This window comes from Zootermopsis nevadensis, unplaced genomic scaffold (assembly GCF_977971745.1).
Source record: "Zootermopsis nevadensis isolate Lab colony 2312 unplaced genomic scaffold, Znev_1.0 Znev_ptg000032l, whole genome shotgun sequence".
Taxonomy (NCBI): domain Eukaryota; kingdom Metazoa; phylum Arthropoda; class Insecta; order Blattodea; family Termopsidae; genus Zootermopsis; species Zootermopsis nevadensis.
Genome location: NW_028259164.1, coordinates 3762000 through 3778469, shown reverse-complemented (window position 1 = coordinate 3778469; position 16470 = coordinate 3762000). Strand labels below are relative to the sequence as shown.

General features: G+C 37.0%; 3 protein-coding genes across 16 annotated transcripts in view; 2 read left to right on the top strand and 1 right to left on the bottom strand.

Annotated features, from left to right (window-relative positions):
- Pgm2a (phosphoglucomutase 2) overlaps nucleotides 1-1293 on the bottom strand; it is an 8626-nt gene extending 7333 nt beyond the window's left edge. Inside the window, exons 1-2 of one of the 7 annotated variants that reach the window (XM_087359708.1) lie at nucleotides 897-1179; nucleotides 433-532 (exon numbers count right to left, since the gene is read on the bottom strand). In XM_087359708.1, coding sequence (XP_087215834.1) covers nucleotides 433-441 — 9 coding nt within the window. In that variant the 5' untranslated portion in view covers nucleotides 442-532; nucleotides 897-1179. Of the gene's footprint in view, nucleotides 1-432; nucleotides 533-706; nucleotides 852-896 lie in introns of those variants that run through there. The other 6 variants (XM_087359709.1, XM_087359714.1, XM_087359713.1 and 3 more) reach the window with 6 other exon arrangements.
- LOC110827753 (START domain-containing protein 10) overlaps nucleotides 1-9003 on the top strand; it is an 11705-nt gene extending 2702 nt beyond the window's left edge. Inside the window, exons 2-8 of one of the 5 annotated variants that reach the window (XM_087359718.1) lie at nucleotides 3291-3459; nucleotides 3575-3722; nucleotides 4468-4620; nucleotides 5534-5655; nucleotides 5998-6120; nucleotides 6586-6728; nucleotides 8884-9003. In XM_087359718.1, the coding sequence (XP_087215844.1) occupies nucleotides 3291-3459; nucleotides 3575-3722; nucleotides 4468-4620; nucleotides 5534-5655; nucleotides 5998-6120; nucleotides 6586-6690 (820 nt within the window). In that variant the 3' untranslated portion in view covers nucleotides 6691-6728; nucleotides 8884-9003. Of the gene's footprint in view, nucleotides 1-1223; nucleotides 1307-1479; nucleotides 1620-1797; nucleotides 1890-3290; nucleotides 3460-3574; nucleotides 3723-4467; nucleotides 4621-5533; nucleotides 5656-5997; nucleotides 6121-6585; nucleotides 8685-8883 lie in introns of those variants that run through there. The other 4 variants (XM_022059693.2, XM_022059691.2, XM_087359719.1 and 1 more) reach the window with 4 other exon arrangements.
- Nucleotides 8957-16470, top strand: Mad (mothers against decapentaplegic homolog 1). Of its 4 annotated transcripts, none has more exons than XM_022059689.2 (8): nucleotides 8957-9093; nucleotides 10628-10943; nucleotides 11660-11831; nucleotides 12043-12291; nucleotides 12977-13104; nucleotides 13411-13609; nucleotides 13910-14150; nucleotides 14398-16470. In XM_022059689.2, the coding sequence occupies exons 2-8, from the start codon at nucleotides 10671-10673 to the stop codon at nucleotides 14555-14557; spliced, it is 1422 nt and encodes a 473-aa protein (XP_021915381.1). In that variant the 5' UTR covers nucleotides 8957-9093; nucleotides 10628-10670; the 3' UTR covers nucleotides 14558-16470. The 4 variants fall into 4 exon arrangements, with proteins under 4 accessions (XP_021915381.1, XP_021915378.1, XP_021915380.1 ...); XM_022059686.2 differs by lacking the exon at nucleotides 8957-9093 and adding an exon at nucleotides 9904-10006; XM_022059688.2 differs by lacking the exon at nucleotides 8957-9093 and adding an exon at nucleotides 9911-10002.

Sequence of the window (16470 nt, the reverse complement as noted above, 5' to 3'; positions counted from 1 at the left end):
GCATATACAAAGCTAAATTCTTTGTTTATAGGTTTATTTAGACCAGATATTTGTAAAAAATTCCCTCTGTGTTCTGTATTTTACTTTTGTGTAAAAATATCAGTGACCATATTAATACACTGGTAACGGATCAAAGAATTACTGGTATGGTATTTTGAATGTTAATCATAAGGATGAGTTGTAGAAATACTTGTCTGTTCGTATATAAGCAAACCGGGTAACAGAAAAGTGTTCTCTTGGCAACACAGACAGATGAAGCTCATTGCACGTGAACATGGTGGTCAAGGGGTAATCACTTCTACTTCCTATTTGGGAGGCTCTAGGTTCAAATCCTGGATCAGAAACCAGCTATTCTGATTCAGGTTTTTCAAGGAGATGGATGTTGTACTGCGTAGCTTGATAGATATTGACTGATGTTTCAGAGGAGCTTACCGCCTCCATCGTTAGGGTGCTTAAGTCAATATCTACCAGGACAGATGTCACAATATCCCAGTAGACTGTAGGTAGTCTTCATATTCGTCACCATTGGAACCTGAAATATGAAGTCTTTCATGGTTTTCTTAAGCTATCCGAGCATAGAATCTTATATTAAGTTATGGCCTCTTAGTACCACGTTATTTCCATTTCTCCCATTCGGTGCAAAAAAATGTGTGCGATTTAAAGCATTGTTAAATATGTAAAGGAAGAATGAATTGAAGTACAGTACCACAGACTCAGTATTACTCCAGGCTACTGCAAGGCACGCATTACAGCTTAAAACGGACAGACTATAAGCCGTAAACATAAACACGATAAGCCACTACGATAAAAAGCATTTTATCAGTGAAGTGAAAGGACATGCGAAGAGTGTATATGCCGATTCACAGTGGTGATATTAAATTGTAAATGTGGCTTACCGGCGTTATCGCCTCAAAGGACAATTATCCTGTACTAGGGATGGGGCGAACCGCCGTATATATATTGAAACATATTTAAAATCCAAAAAAATGTATAGAGATTATTCAAAAACCGGCACCCTATTAAGTATAAATACACCGGGAATTACTAACATTCTGTAGAAGCCCTCTTTTGCGACGTAATGTTTTGATACTGCCCACTACGAACACACGTAAACAAATTCTCCCTTCCCCAATGTCTAATTTGTTAAATTTATACCGCTTACTCTACTTGTAAGATGGTTAACACCCACGTATTAAGGTAGCACCTTATTGTGACCTCGCCTCTTCCCATATGGAAAACGTCAGTCAGCTGATTCCAATGGAAGTGTTTACTGCACGTTTTGCGGCAGAAGCTACATAAACAACATGTAATAATAAAATTAGATTAACAATAGTATACGAAGCAAAATTTGGTGATATAAGATTGGTTTAAAATTAAGTAGGTGTGCAGATAACATGTGTGACTCAGATTTCACGGACTTCGTACAGAGATATCTGGGCATTGAATGAACGATCTGAATCGTATCAGTCCCGGAAAGCGTTTTAATATCAGATATTAGTGACGCGTGATGACTATACTTGTCAGTGCAGATAACGCAGAAGTACACGGCTGGGGTTAATGAAGATGTATTAATGCTGGAAGATACCTGGCCACATTGTACAATTGAATTACATCTTTCGGTATGTAGGCCTAATCTTTGGTGTTCTGAAATACAGAATATCAGTGAGAATTTTATTAAGGACTGTAGAAGATGAAGTGTTGTGAGGGTAACAAATGAAAGGATTTCTGATTTTATGACCCCTGTTATCAAATTGTGAACCTAACCCATTTTAACTTGCATTGATTTATTTTGCAATTAATTGATCACGTTGGTAAATGCTATTGCATTCAAAAGAACTGTTTTAGGTTCCTTGGAGTCAAACAAATTCTGACTCAGATTCTCTAGTGTCGTAAGTGTCTATTATGTCCTATTCTTGTTGGTAGAACATACACACATTATGTACATGTATCCAGTATGTGTAATGTGTTAGCACGTTATTCATCACCACTTTGCTGGATGTATGCCTGTATATATTAATACATATTAAAAATAGGAATAGACATCACATGTGAAATATTTATAATTTGAATTGCATTAGTGTATATGCATTATATTATTATGACTTATTCCACATCCAATTATCATGTGAACAACTTATGTAATGTAATAGATATGTATGTATGACAGTTACAAGGTGTTGTAAATGTTACTATATAATAGGCTATACTTGACGTGAAGGTGCTGCACATAAATCTATGTGTGGTTATGTTTTTACTGCCCAGCACTGGTTCTCATCTCCAGGGTAACCATTCTTTTTGCCAGATTGTGAAATGGTTTGATGAATGTCATTATAGCATGCCCATACATGTGTTTACAGTACTGTGAATTCCCAGAAATCATTAACAAGAGGCATCAGAGCTATTCTTTGAAAATGTGCAGTTTTGGGTTGTTGCGCCATGTAGTCTGGTAGATGTCCACCGATATTTCAGAGGTCATGCTGCCTGATGACGGAGGCAGCATCTACCAGACTACACTGCGCACCAACCCAGAAGACAGCCATCTTCAGACTCATTGCTGTGAAAACCTCAAATCCTACATAGTTTAAAATTATTCCCTGCAAGTTTTCATTATGATGGCTAGTAATTTGTGCCTTTTGTTTCCACAGTGTGGGGACACAATTATGCTGTTCCTGAGCAGTTGTCTGTAATGGTACTAGTGAAATTTAAATCCATTTGTTTATACTGTGACGTAGGTTGGTAATCACGACCTTGATCGTCAACCCTTGATTTATTCACGTCAAATTAAATCGGATACAGAGGTCTACACTGACAGGCAACTCTCTACTACTACAACAGTATCTGAGTTTTTGTTCTCTGCTCTCGACTCGCGCGCACACACTTCTCCTACATGCGATTCACAGCTCAGCTCTTTTCATACTCTAACCCGAAAACCGATTGTCAACGGCGGTAAACAAACACAACAATGTCAGTAAACAGATAACTAAACTGTCTCTTAGGTACACAGCAATGCCAATGGTCTCGAAAGCCAGTTGTTGACGGCAGTAATGAAACACAACAATGCCCGTAGGAGTTCGTATAGCATCTAAAGATGCGGATATAGCTGTGTTTGTTATTAAGTCTAAAACCGTTTATAAGATTTCAGACTAAACATCTTCTTGTTTAAATATAAAATGACACAATAGTAGTATTGCTGAAGTGGTCTCCATTCTTGCAGTGTCTACAGGACCTCACTGTGGACAACATTACCTTATTTTTTATAGTTTTACCAAATTAGCTTATTCTTTTAACAGTATTTCAGAACAAATGGATGTTGGAATTGTTAAAGTTGCTGAGGATAAGGACTTTGAGAAACTGAAGAAACTTGTTGATGATCACACTGGATGGAAACTTGATTACAATAAATCAACAACAAAAGTTTGGACAAAATCTGTTCCAAAAACAAGCTTCAAAATGATAAAGGTATTAGAATACTGCATTTCTGTGCTGTCTGTATATGATTTTATGCATTTCAGATATATGATAGTACACTATCTGGTGATTTAAATTGGTTGAAATTGAAGTTTTTGTGTTTCAGATTTGTACCTTTTTTGCTGAAGTAAGTCCTCAGCAGATATATGATGTATTGCATGATCCAGACTACAGAAAGGTTTGGGACCAACATATGATAGAGTCACGTGACATTGGCTGCCTTAACCCAAACAATGATGTTGGATATTATGCAAGTAAGATATAATCGCAGTGTTAATGAACAGCATTAAGTGGTGATGCCTTATATAGCACATAAATGTGAGTGGTTATAATTGTGAGGCTTATGATTCATGTGGGTGCACTGGTAATACCTGAACTGGCTGAAACACGTCTTTGTGTAAGTGTGTAACACTGGTAAGTGTTGATAGATATTATGGTAGCATTAATGAATAGCACTTTTTTCATAAGTTGTAATGTTCTTAAATCTGTGTAACTAAATTTCCACACATTTCTGTGATGCAATAGTTGCATTAGAATTCTAATTGTATTTTGCTCTCATGTAACTAGTATTTTAAAATAATTTAAATTAAGTTGTCTGATGATATGAAAATGCCATGCATCAGAGTCCTTGAGAAGCTGGTAGTCACTGAGCTAGTCATATTTGATGGAACCCAAAGTTCCTTTAAGTGTTCACAACAGCTGACCACGCATCCCTATCCTGGGCCATTTTAATATTATCCTACCATTTAAGCCTATGTCTCATAATTTGACTCTCCCTTTAGGTTGTCTACCAAAAATATTGTATGCATTTTAAAATATTCTCTCTCATCATTAATAAACCCCCCAAAAAAATCAAGTACAGGTGAAATAATTAATATTACTAAGACTGCCGTGACTTGGTCATTATTGGAACGTGGTGCACCATCTAGTAAGGGAGCCTTTTGAGACAACTCTGTGCATGTTCTGCTGTTAATCGCTTATTTATTTCTTTGCTTTCAGTGTCCTGCCCAGCACCGTTACGGAACAGGGATTTCATACTACAGAGGTCATGGTTGGACACAGGACAAGAACAATTCATCATTAATCATTCTGTGTTTCATCGAGATTTTCCCCCAAAACGGGGCTTTATTCGTGCAACATCCTACCTGACAGGTGAAATTAAAATATGTGTGTATGTATCACCAGCCCACATTTCAGTAAACATCTGCAGTGTATAGCTAATCTCTGTTAATGAGATATTCATCTTGAATAGGTTGTCAGAAACCGTTAAATAAGATGCTTTAACTTTCAATGCCAGATGATTTAAATACATTTCTTATACAACCTGTCAGTAGAGGAAATGTGGTTTTTACAGTCACAGAAATTTCATTCTTCAACTGAAATGGCTGTAACATCTACAAATTTATTTTCAAATTTGGTAAAAGTATTTTACTGAACTTTATTCTAAGTTTGTACAGAGGTTCTGTAATATCGGTACAGTATGATGTAATTTACATTGCTAAGTAATTACCACAGTTTTGTCACCGCTCTTAAGTAGCTACAATTTTTTATTTATTCAATTTATGTGTCATTTATTCTTTGTTTCAAATAGAATTAATAAGTTGTGGATTTCATAACATAATGTTTTATTGTGATTTACACGTTCTCAACTTGTAATACCAATTTGATCCTTAAAATAACTATGCTTACTATCGCCCCATGAACTTTTAGTTTTTCCTCATATTCAGAACAATGTGGGAGTCTGGGAAATGTAAACAACATTTTAGTCACGACTTATGAAGGGACGTAATCATTTGTGAGCTCTAGGTGTAGGTGGGAGGGTAATGTTAAAATGGATTTTAAAGAAAAGTGTGTGAGGGTGTGGACTTGATTCAAGTTGATCAGGATGGAGTCAAGTGTGTGGTTCTTGTGAGTATAGTTACAACTATACTGTTCCGTAGAAGGTAAAAACTGTATCAAACATTTGAGTGACTTTATACATGGTAGAATAAAAATACTGCTACATGTACTGCCCACCCTTTCCAGTTAAATTTGATGGTAACTAGATTATTTATTATGTTGGCAGGATTCCTGATCCGTCCTTCAGGCCCTGCGGGCTCAGAACTTAGTTACGTCTCTCAGACTGATCCTCAAGGCACACTACCTCCATGGCTAGTTAATAAAGTTACACAAATATTTGCTCCAAAAGTAAGTAATTTTAACCCTCTAGTGCTCTGCTAGTGGAAGAAATTTGTATTCTGTACGTGTTCAAAAAATATTTCTGGCATGGGCGTGTCTTGCGTTAGTAAGTGTAAAGGTAAAAAAGAGGCGCATATTTTTCTGAGATCTTTTACCATGTGTCATTTCAGGACCTTGTATTAATTAAATGTTCCTAGTGTCTGTTCTACCTCACAAGTTTATGCACCAACCATGTCGTTATCAATTACAGGAAATTTAAAAAAAAATCTCCTTCTGTTCTCGTAAGATTTCCGACTTTTAGTTTGCGTGTTTGTATCTTGCAGTGTACTTAAGTAACCTGTTTTATTGTAGTTGGTGAAGAAACTCTTTAAGGCTTCCAAAGCATATCCTGAGTGGAAGAAACAAAACAGCCCTAACTGGAAACCATGGCACAATCCTGAGCAAATGACTGCGCCACGCATCACCGTTCAAGATGTAAGTGCTGCAGGTCTCTTGTTTGCCAGAATAGTTGCTGCTCAAGAAACGCTGTATCATGATCTTATGTTGCGATGCCATGTGGTCTTGTAGGTGGTTTTCTAGAATTTTAAAGGAACGTTGGTAATCGTGCATGACGTCACATCCCAGAAGACTACGGTCGATTTCTTCACTACTGCGAGAACTTCAAATCTCAGATTTATTAATCTTATTTGCTTTATGTGGTATGAAATGACAAATGTCAGGATTGTTCTGGATGTTAATGTGGTCATGGACTATTTTAACACGCTACGTTTGGGTGCAACTACCCCATGATACCCTAACCACTCCACTGTCGTATTTCATTTAAGTACTTTATTACTGGAACATTTTTTGGTATATTGTTGGTTCAGACAGTTTTTTATTATTCATTTGTCTAGTTTAAGTTTTGAAATTGTGATGTGTTTAATTCCTGTTTGTTTTCAGTGCATCAAGACGTCAGACAACATCTTCCATGAGGGAGAGGATTTGGAAGTAGATGAACAGAGTTTTGGATCAAACTTGAATCACTTAGATGAGGACAGTGATTGATGTTCTAATAGTCGGGTGGTGCCATTTTTACAGAATGTGTGCGTACATATTTTTTTAGAACTTTTCCTTTCAAGTAATATGAATTACTTTCCACAGTATGATTAGTGATCACGTTGACCATACAGATTTCAGATATTTATTGTGCTGAAGTAGGAATTGCTAATCATTCTCTCGTTCTAATGCAGAGACATACATCAAGTTAATCACATTCATTACCGCTGCTCTGAGAGAAGGTGGTACAATCTTGTACCAGTACACTGTGTATTGAATGAATACAGTATTAAGGTAATCCAAATAAGGGTAACCATTGAACAGACCCAAGTGATCAGGACTTCACTTCTTATTATCTTAGTTAAAACACAAAATCTGAAATGATATGAGAAGGAAGATCAGTGCATGCGAAGTGATACAGGCAGCGCTTGAATCCGGTTTTTCTGTTAGTGATTGTATGTGCGTGTATTTGTAACATTAGTTACATAATTAAAATTGTACAAAATTATTATTAGTGATACGTTAGAAACTTCAAGGATCACGGGCTGCAAAGGGTGTTGGCAGAGTTGTCAATATCTTACTGCGTAGGAAACGTTTAATGTAAAAATAAAACATCAAAACGTAATTTATTAAAGACTGAGTTTAAAAGTCAGATCTATTGCTTGTTCTGATCTTGCTGGTCTTGTATGAGCCTAAATGGAGTACTTTCTTTAATAATAAAATTTGTATGGGAAATGAGGATTCAGTGTCATAATGAGTGCATCATTATGCTTGAATTTTTAAAATGGCAGCCAATTTGAAGACATGAGAATGATAATGTATAGGTTGCTTATTAGATCATGTTAAGCAGAATGAAAATATTTAAAGTATTTGTAGAATATTAAATTCTTGAAATTCTAAACATTCATAAAATAATCTTTGACCTAAACCCTTCAATTTTTAAAATAATTCCATCCAAACACAGTTCGTTGGTAGACAGTCTGAAACGTGAGTTTATTCGTGTATCTCATAGATTTACACTACCTCAATAAATTCCATATTTATCTCTAAATAGCCTGACCTTTCCTCCTGTCAGCTAAGATTCTCTGCAGAAAATAGACAAATATTGATACATTTGTAATCTTTACATTAACTAACAGTCTACAGAGAATGCATCTTCGAGCTTCAGTTGAATGCTGAGTATATAAAAATGCGATGCCTTCTCGATTTACAACTGAAAGTTCCTTTTGTGTGTGATTATTAAATGTGTCATTTATTTCCTGACGATGGCGTCTGCAGTTTCTCTAGATAATTTTCAGTTAAGTTACTGAAAACATAAATATGAAATACAGAGTTTATGTATTCTGACTGTAATAGAGAAGGATATTTAAAGCAAGACATATTTGTTACAGTTTGGAAAACAGACGAACCTTTCTTGTAACATAAACAGTGAGACTGTAATCATAAAACTTGTTGTGTAGATGGACTGTCAACCCAACCTCTTGTTTCTAAGGGTGACAGAGACACATTTTTTCTGGAGTAAATCTCTGCTGTATATATTTTGTTAATATTACTTTCATAAGTCATTGTACCGGGGGGGGCATAAATGTCGTAGTACCGAATTATTTAACAGTAATAATTATATCTTGTGATAATGCTTATGAGAAGGTGCTAAAACTGTGACTTCTAAAATCTGAGTGACAAATGAATAAATCAGCTTTTGTTATATGAATTTTATCTGATGACATTTTTTGGATTTCATTGTTTGTTGTGATCAGTATCAGCAGCATAGTATTAAAGAACTGAAGCATTTGAATAGTTTCTTTCTCTTCTTTTCTGAAAAGTGATTAGGACTTAATTTCCATCACACATCTTGTTATGTAATTGAAGGTTTCAACAAGTTTTATGTTTGTGTTGAATTCTTCTGAGTATAAATTTCTAAAATATGAAACTGTAAGAAGAGCGTGGATTTGTATACATACATGTACCCATATTAAAGTTTTGTCTGCCTGCAAGGATTCTAAGTCTGTCTTCTTATTCTTCAGGCCATTATAACAATTATAAATATTCTTGGGAGTTTTGAAATGTTAAATGTACGTGCAACTTAGCTGGAACAGTTACACAGTTTCTTGATAAAAGTCACACTTGTTATATTGTTTGTGCCAGTAAGTGGCAACGTGATGTAGTAATGACTTAAACAGTGGGGCCTGATCTCCCTTGCAGAACTTTGTGTGAGGAATACCAAGAATATCATCTGTACTGTCACCCCACCACCTGCGGCAAAGTAGAAATCCTGACCAAAGCCTGTTCCCACCTTAAATGTGGATTTCTATTGTTCCTCTAACCAGGCTGGCAGATGACAGCATAGTCAAAGACCTTCATCAGCCAGAGTCAAGAATTAAAGATAAAGAAGGATTTGAGGTTTCCATAACTGTGAGTATGAAGAAGACTGTTTTCTGTGTTGTAGCACCATGAAGTCTTGTAGAAGTTAACAGCATTTCAGAGGTCCTGCCTCCATCATCAGGGCACTGAAGAGTTGTGGTGGTTTTGCAGACAAAATATACAGTGTCAGCAGGAAATGATAAACTACAGTGTAGTTAAAATCCTCTTGGAAACTGCATCTGGCCAAGGGTCATATTTTGATCTCCCAATTACAGACAGGACCAGCACAATCAAATTGTTGAGATTCGACAAGATGCCTGACAGAAGTTGTAAATTAAGTCTGATGCGCCCCCCCCCCCCCCCCCCGCCATATTAGTTTAGATGTTTGCTGTACCGAAATGGAAGATATGCTCTGCTGTTCAATGTATAAATTAAATATTTCTGTTTGTATCAGCTCAAATAACATCGAGTGGGCATTAGGTAGATTCCAGCATTTTGGAGGAACATACTGCCTCAATATTTATTGTTACTTCTGTGCTGAAGATAAAGGTAATAGGACCCTCTGAAAGACTGGTAACTACGTAAGATGCTTTATACTGAATGTTCACATTAATTCTGTTTCTTAGTGGCAATTCTTTCTTTTAAATTATGCCGCCAGTTTTGAGACACCCTGTCGCCAGAGTTCGTCTGACGCAGTATATGACCTGTTCCTTCCACTTGTAATATAGTTCAGCAAAAGAATATATTTTTCATGTTCGGAGACATACTAAACGCTAGTATTTGAAATATTAAAAGTTGTGATGAGTATTTAAAGTTTAGCTGGCAGTTTTTAAGACCTCTTAATGTATTTTTATTTTCTAAATGGGCAGTCTTGTACCTTACATATGTGCGGATGAATACAAGTAGAGATGTGTTCCCCGACTTTTAGTCGCCAGTAAACAGAAGCCATAATATATCGAGGTAGGTAAGTAAACATTTGTGACAAAGAATGCTTAAGTTGGACGAAATGCATTATTGTAATTGAAGTACTACACGCCAGCAAACAGGAAGAGCACAGTTCTGGTAAGTATATGAGAAAGATATTATGTAGTAGAGGTGTTGGTTCAGTTCGTGAAGTACAGACACCCAGCCACCCGTTCGAACCCGTTGAGGCTATGCAAGAATGTCCAAGCAGAATTCTAAAACATAAAGGAAATTGTGTCTTGTGTTTGGCAGATCGACAGGAAATGTTTTCCTTAATTAAGTCATGTATGTGTATTGGTTTGTAAAACTTTGAGCCTTAAAGTACCATGTGCAGAGTGCTGTCCGTATTTTCGTATTCCTGAGTCATAGTTAAATTTTATATTGTGAAATAAAGGAAAGTCCAGAACTGCAGTTTTTATATTGTGCAACAGAGAAAGATATAGAGCTGCAGATAATTTCTTATACAGTTAAGTAATGACTCATTAAAATTTATAGTGTTATCCATTTCCTAGAAATTTATCAATAATTTTTTCTAGTATAGATGTTAGTAATTTGTTCTTACATGACCGTTATATTTGTTACAGTTTTAATGTTATAATGTTTTGTTTTATTTTATGTATAGGCAGTAAATTGTAAGAAAACACTATTGGCCTAAGTGAATAAGGATGGACGCAGATGAAGCAGAGTCCTCGGGATCTGGCGGTCCCATCTCATCACTTAACAGCTTATTCTCATTCACCAGTCCTGCAGTAAAGAAACTTTTGGGTTGGAAACAAGGTGACGAAGAAGAAAAATGGGCAGAAAAAGCTGTTGATTCTTTGGTCAAGAAGCTCAAGAAGAAAAAGGGTGCTATTGAAGAGTTGGAGCGAGCTCTGAGTTCACCCGGACAGTCCAGTGATTGTGTCACTATACCGCGCAGTCTTGATGGACGGTTACAGGTATGTACTTTAAATGCCATAGGTATAATTTGTGGACAATATTCAACTTGAGTCTTCGTGAAACTGCAAAGCTCACAAGTAGTTATTTTTTCTACATTATCTCCATGCTGCACGTTGGTCTATAATTGTCTTATTCATCCCTGTGTATTTTGGTATGAGATTGGTTCTTAGTTCTGACAATGGAAAATTGTTGTCAACTGATGGTGCAGGTCTGAGATTACAAAATATACCTTCAAAATGTTGTCAGTGGACAACTACACACTTACCATTGACTGTAAAGTTCTTAGAACCACCACTGGAAATTATTTTTGAGAATGCTCTTTAGAATAAGCCGTCTTCGAATCTTCCACATCGTCAGCACTACAGAAATTCCATCTCTTCAGCTGAGATTTCACAACCCTGAAGTTGTGAAAGTCTGATAGTGAGTGATCTAGTGGACATGGAGGATGTGGTAGCACTTTCGCATTGACATTTGCCAGGATGGTTCAGTGTGGACATCTTGACTGCTGACAAGGAAAGCGCTTAACCGATGGAAGAATTTGTCATCGTTTTGCAGACGGACTTGTGAAGTGTGCCAGGAATAAAATATGACTTCATTTACATTTGTTCAGTAACGAACCACATGAGAAGCCAACAGTATTATTGCGAGAGAAGTATGGTTCATTGTTTTATGTTGTGGGGATGATAGCTTTGATGTTTGTGTTTTGCTTCTTCAGGTTTCCCACCGGAAGGGCTTGCCACACGTGATTTATTGTCGAGTTTGGAGATGGCCGGATTTGCAGTCGCATCATGAGTTGAAGCCAATGGAGAACTGTCGCTTTCCTTTCTCTGCAAAGCAGAAAGAAGTGTGCATCAACCCATACCACTATAAACGGGTCGAGAGTCCAGGTAATGAGCTGCAGATTGTAGTATTAACCAAACTGCCGGTTATAAGGTCAAGGCTAAAATGTGGTTTGTATGGGACAAGAACAGAAAATGCTTTGTATAAAAAAAGTTAGGAAAAAATGCTCTTGTCTTTAATAAGGAACCAAAATTTATTTACAGAGTCGTTCATTAGTGTAAGTAAATATTTATTTATGTATTTATTTCTTGTTTGCAGTGCTGCCACCCGTGTTGGTGCCTCGCCATAGTGAATTTGCACCAGGTCATTCCTTGCTACCATTTCAGCAGCTTCCTGAGCCCGCAATGCCCCACAACGTGTCCTATTCGGCCGGAGGCTTCACAAATGGGGGTCCTGGAAACCATCCTCACCTCAGTCCTGGTCCAAATTCGCCAATGAGCAGTGTTCCAAGTCCTGGAAGCACCCACTCAAACCCTCAAAGCCCATATGGGAGCAATGGGCTGCCAGGTATGCAGCCTTGCGTTACATATTATTTAATTTGCCGTCATTTCATTTTAATACATCGTGAATAGAAGCGTATGCTACATTAAGGAGTTTTTTTATACATTTTTTGCTAATGGTGAGCAAAGGAATGACATTTCCAAACTCATTTGGACCAAAAATCTGTAAAGGTTGGTATGGCTGTATTTGGGTGTGTAAGAGGTAGAGGCAGACAGAGTTACGGAACTTCATCTGAGTAGGTAGTGACTTGAAGGCGGAAGCGTTATTGCCAGATTTATCTTGCACATTTTTTCTCTGATTGAATGTGGTTATTTTACTACTACTGTTGTCTGTTGTAAGAGTGATGCTCTATTGACATACGAAATAAATGGAAGAAGGATCTCCGCTCTCTTTTCATCTTGTTAAATCCTTGGAACAGAAGAAACATTTTATGCAATTTCTTATGAAAAGTGATTGGTTGAGTGCAGGTAGGATATTCTGACTTCCTAGAATAAATACACTTAGAACTTGAGGTGAAGCGACTCCTTTTCCACATGGATGAGATATCAAGTGTTGCCAACTGTGTCTTCTGCTAAGTGTAGTGTCACCATTATAACAAAAGGCGGTCTTACACAGGAGGAAGATGAATCAAACTTATGTATATGTTGAATATATTGATAAAAATTGTTTATGGTATTGCATTATATTTCAGAAACTCCTCCCCCTGCATATAGCCCCCCTGAGGACAGTCAGCAGGGCCAGTCTGCGGCCTTGGCCGATCCTTCCGCAATGGACACTACAAGTAACATAATGCCTGAGGTTGCCCCTGTTTCGTACCAGGTAAATGTGATCTTATTTTGTTTGACAGCGTACCAAAGGCTAGATGATCATACAATAAGTTACGTAACATGTCAGCGCCTCTTAAATTCCGTGCTTCACTTTAATGTGTGGGAGCGTGCAGATAAAAAAGTTGATGTTCTTGCTACGAAGCTAGGAGCATCCATCACGCATAAGTTTATTTCATGGCTGCACTGTCTATAAAAATGAAGTTCCTGAAATTATTCCTTTGGTGTATGTCATTAATTCTTCTGTTTTTTAAAGTGACTGAAACGACCAAACCAAGTTATGTCCAATCTTGTCTTGCAGGAACCTCTTTATTGGGCGGACATCGCATACTATGAGCTAAACTGTAGGGTAGGAGAAGTGTTCCATTGTCAGACAAATGTCATCATTATTGATGGGTTTACAAATCCTTGCAACAACTCTGACCGATTTTGCTTGGGACAGTTGTCAAACGTAAACCGCAACTCGACCATCGAGAACACGCGTAGGCATATAGGGAAAGGTAAGAGGTAGTGACTTTCAGTCAGATTTAATTAGTTTCAGAGATTCATTGGTGAAGAATTTACATAATTTCTAGATATTTAGTTGTAATTTTTAATAATGCTGACGTGAATTATTTTTTAATACCTGCATTTTATCCCCGTGGACTGACGTAAAATATGTAGTAGGCTGTGACCAAAAAAGTGTATATTTAAAAATGTTCGTACATGGCCCATGTCACTAGTACCATTGTATTTTTTCAATATTCAGTGTGGCTCCATTTCACAAGACCATCATACAGTCATCACGTTTCTGTATTTAGGTGTTCAGCTGTTTTATATTGGAGGGGAGGTGTATGCCCAGAACAAGTCGGACAGTGCCATCTTTGTGCAGTCTCGAAACTGTAATCATCACCACGGTTTTCATCCAAGTACTGTTTGTAAAATCCCTCCTGGCTGTTCGCTCAAGATCTTCAATAACCAGGAGTTTGCGCAACTCCTGTCTCAGAGCGTTAACCACGGCTTTGAGGCTGTCTATGAGCTCACCAAGATGTGTACAATAAGGTGAGTTTAAATGAAGGTCAGACACATGAATGGAGAATAGTGCACCATTAAATATACTTAGGTTTGAGAATTGTTTAATGTCTGTGGCATTTATAACGAATACTTCCACAACGCAGTTTTCATACTTCGGTTACCTCATAATTCATGTGTGAATTTTGACAGGTGACGATAAAATGTTCATGTAGCATGACGGATAATAAAGGTGTAGCCCCCTGTGGGTTCTGATTGTAGGATATTTTCTGTTTAGGATGTCATTTGTGAAGGGTTGGGGTGCAGAGTATCATCGCCAAGATGTGACTAGTACCCCATGTTGGGTAGAAATTCACCTGAATGGACCTCTTCAGTGGTTGGACAAAGTTTTGGTGCAGATGGGGTCACCAATTAATGCCATTTCCTCTGTATCTTGAGGAGCCCGCTGGTATGCGCTCTGTGTAGTTTTGAAGCCAGTGTCATGATGGTATGAGGAAGACGTGGTATTATTGGTTGTCGTCGTCGGGTGCTACATGTCTCCGGTTTTCGGACAGGTTGGAACATTGTGAATTGATATGTTTTAGCAGAATTTCTGGATCTAAGGTATGTTTTTCTAGAAAAGAATGCAGCTTTTCCAGAAGATGAAAGGGAAATTATTGACTGCGGTTTTTATAAGTAAATAAACATCTCAAATATTGCTCCAGGTTTTATGCCAAGAATATCTGTGAAAATGTTCAAGCTGAAACAGAAAGCACGTAGATCGGTTGATGGGGAAACGGCTGCACCCACACTTCGTGCGGCACGCGTTCTCCGCCCAGTCGTGAATGTCGGACTGTCTCGCGTTGGAACACAACAAATGTTAACAATTGATCTCTGCAATGAAAATGCAAAGGGAAGTACAGTAGGGTGATTTTTATGTGCTGTAACATGTTGTCATTTGCATCTAGATATTTGGCAAAGATATTAATGTGCAAATCTTTTTTCATTTTATTTGTGCACAGTGCGTGTGTGTGTTGCTGCTTTTTTAATTACATGTTTTAAAACGGAATATGAATGAATGTGCAAGAGAATATTTGCTTTCTAATGCAATCAAAGACTATTTGTAATGTAGTTAATTAAATTAAACACAGGCCTTACTGGTAAAAATTATTATTGCAATGGACAACTGTTGACACTCTTATATTGCTTGTTTATAATTATATAATGCAATTGTTCCTAAGGTCACAAGATTTTTTATTTCCTGTTACTTAGTGCCATCCTGGTAGAGGGTGAGTGTGAATGAGTTTTTATATTTGCTCTGCATATCCTTTTGATAATACAGCTATCCACAATCATTTGCAGCGTTAGGTTTCAGAATGGTCTCGTGTTTTAAAAGAATGACTGGTTGTGAGATTTCTGTATTTTTCGTAGCATCTTTGGAAGTTGTGGTAATGGGTGTAGTGTCAGAGGATGCAGACCTTAATATGTGTGTCTCATATTTTAGTTTTTGTTGTAATTTTTTAATTTATCATCAAAGATTGATATGTTCACAGTGTTCCAGGCATGTGGAGGACATTTAGTCATTGATATTAAGAAGGTATAAATTCACAGAATAACATCTTTAACCTCCATATGTGTGGAGCACAGTGGTTGTTGTTTGTTTCATCTTTTAAAAAAATAGCACATGTATAGTGTTCACAAGTAGATAAATTAGTTTTGAAGTTAATTTTATACAAGTCACTGTTAAAATAATATAAGTGCCTGTGATTCCTGGCACCAAATTAAGTGTTCAATTTACAGCTTTTTATACTCATTGAACAGATGGTTAAATATTTTCAGACTTTGATGTTTTTTGTGCTTTTGTGTTTGCCAAACTGACATTGCATTTGTGCGTTAAAGTGTTGTTATGTCCACTTCAACAGAATGACAGCAGTTATGTTTTGTGGTGCCTTTCTGTTAAGCATAAACACTAGGTCCATTTTGAGTGCTCTTATCGATAGTGATATTGTGTGCAAGAACAATAAGTTACATGTGTCAAAAGATTAAAATTTGAAAACATTTCCAGAAAGGTTGTGACTTGTGGGCCAGCAGAGCAATTAGTTTGAGTCATGGCAAGTTCTGTTCTGACTACCATTCCAGCTCCAACATTCATTATCTGTCATTACATTTTTTAAGAAAAATAATAAAGTATGTATCATTGTGCACCTTGTAATATGAAATGCATACTGAGCTTTCTTTTTAAGAGCCGCAGTATTTATCTTTACATAATGGGAAGGGAAGATTTCCATACTGTCCCTTCAAGAAAGCTTGGTTGTTGTGACGGCGTCTATAATGTTGAATGTTAATTACAATCATCACATGTACAAGTTGA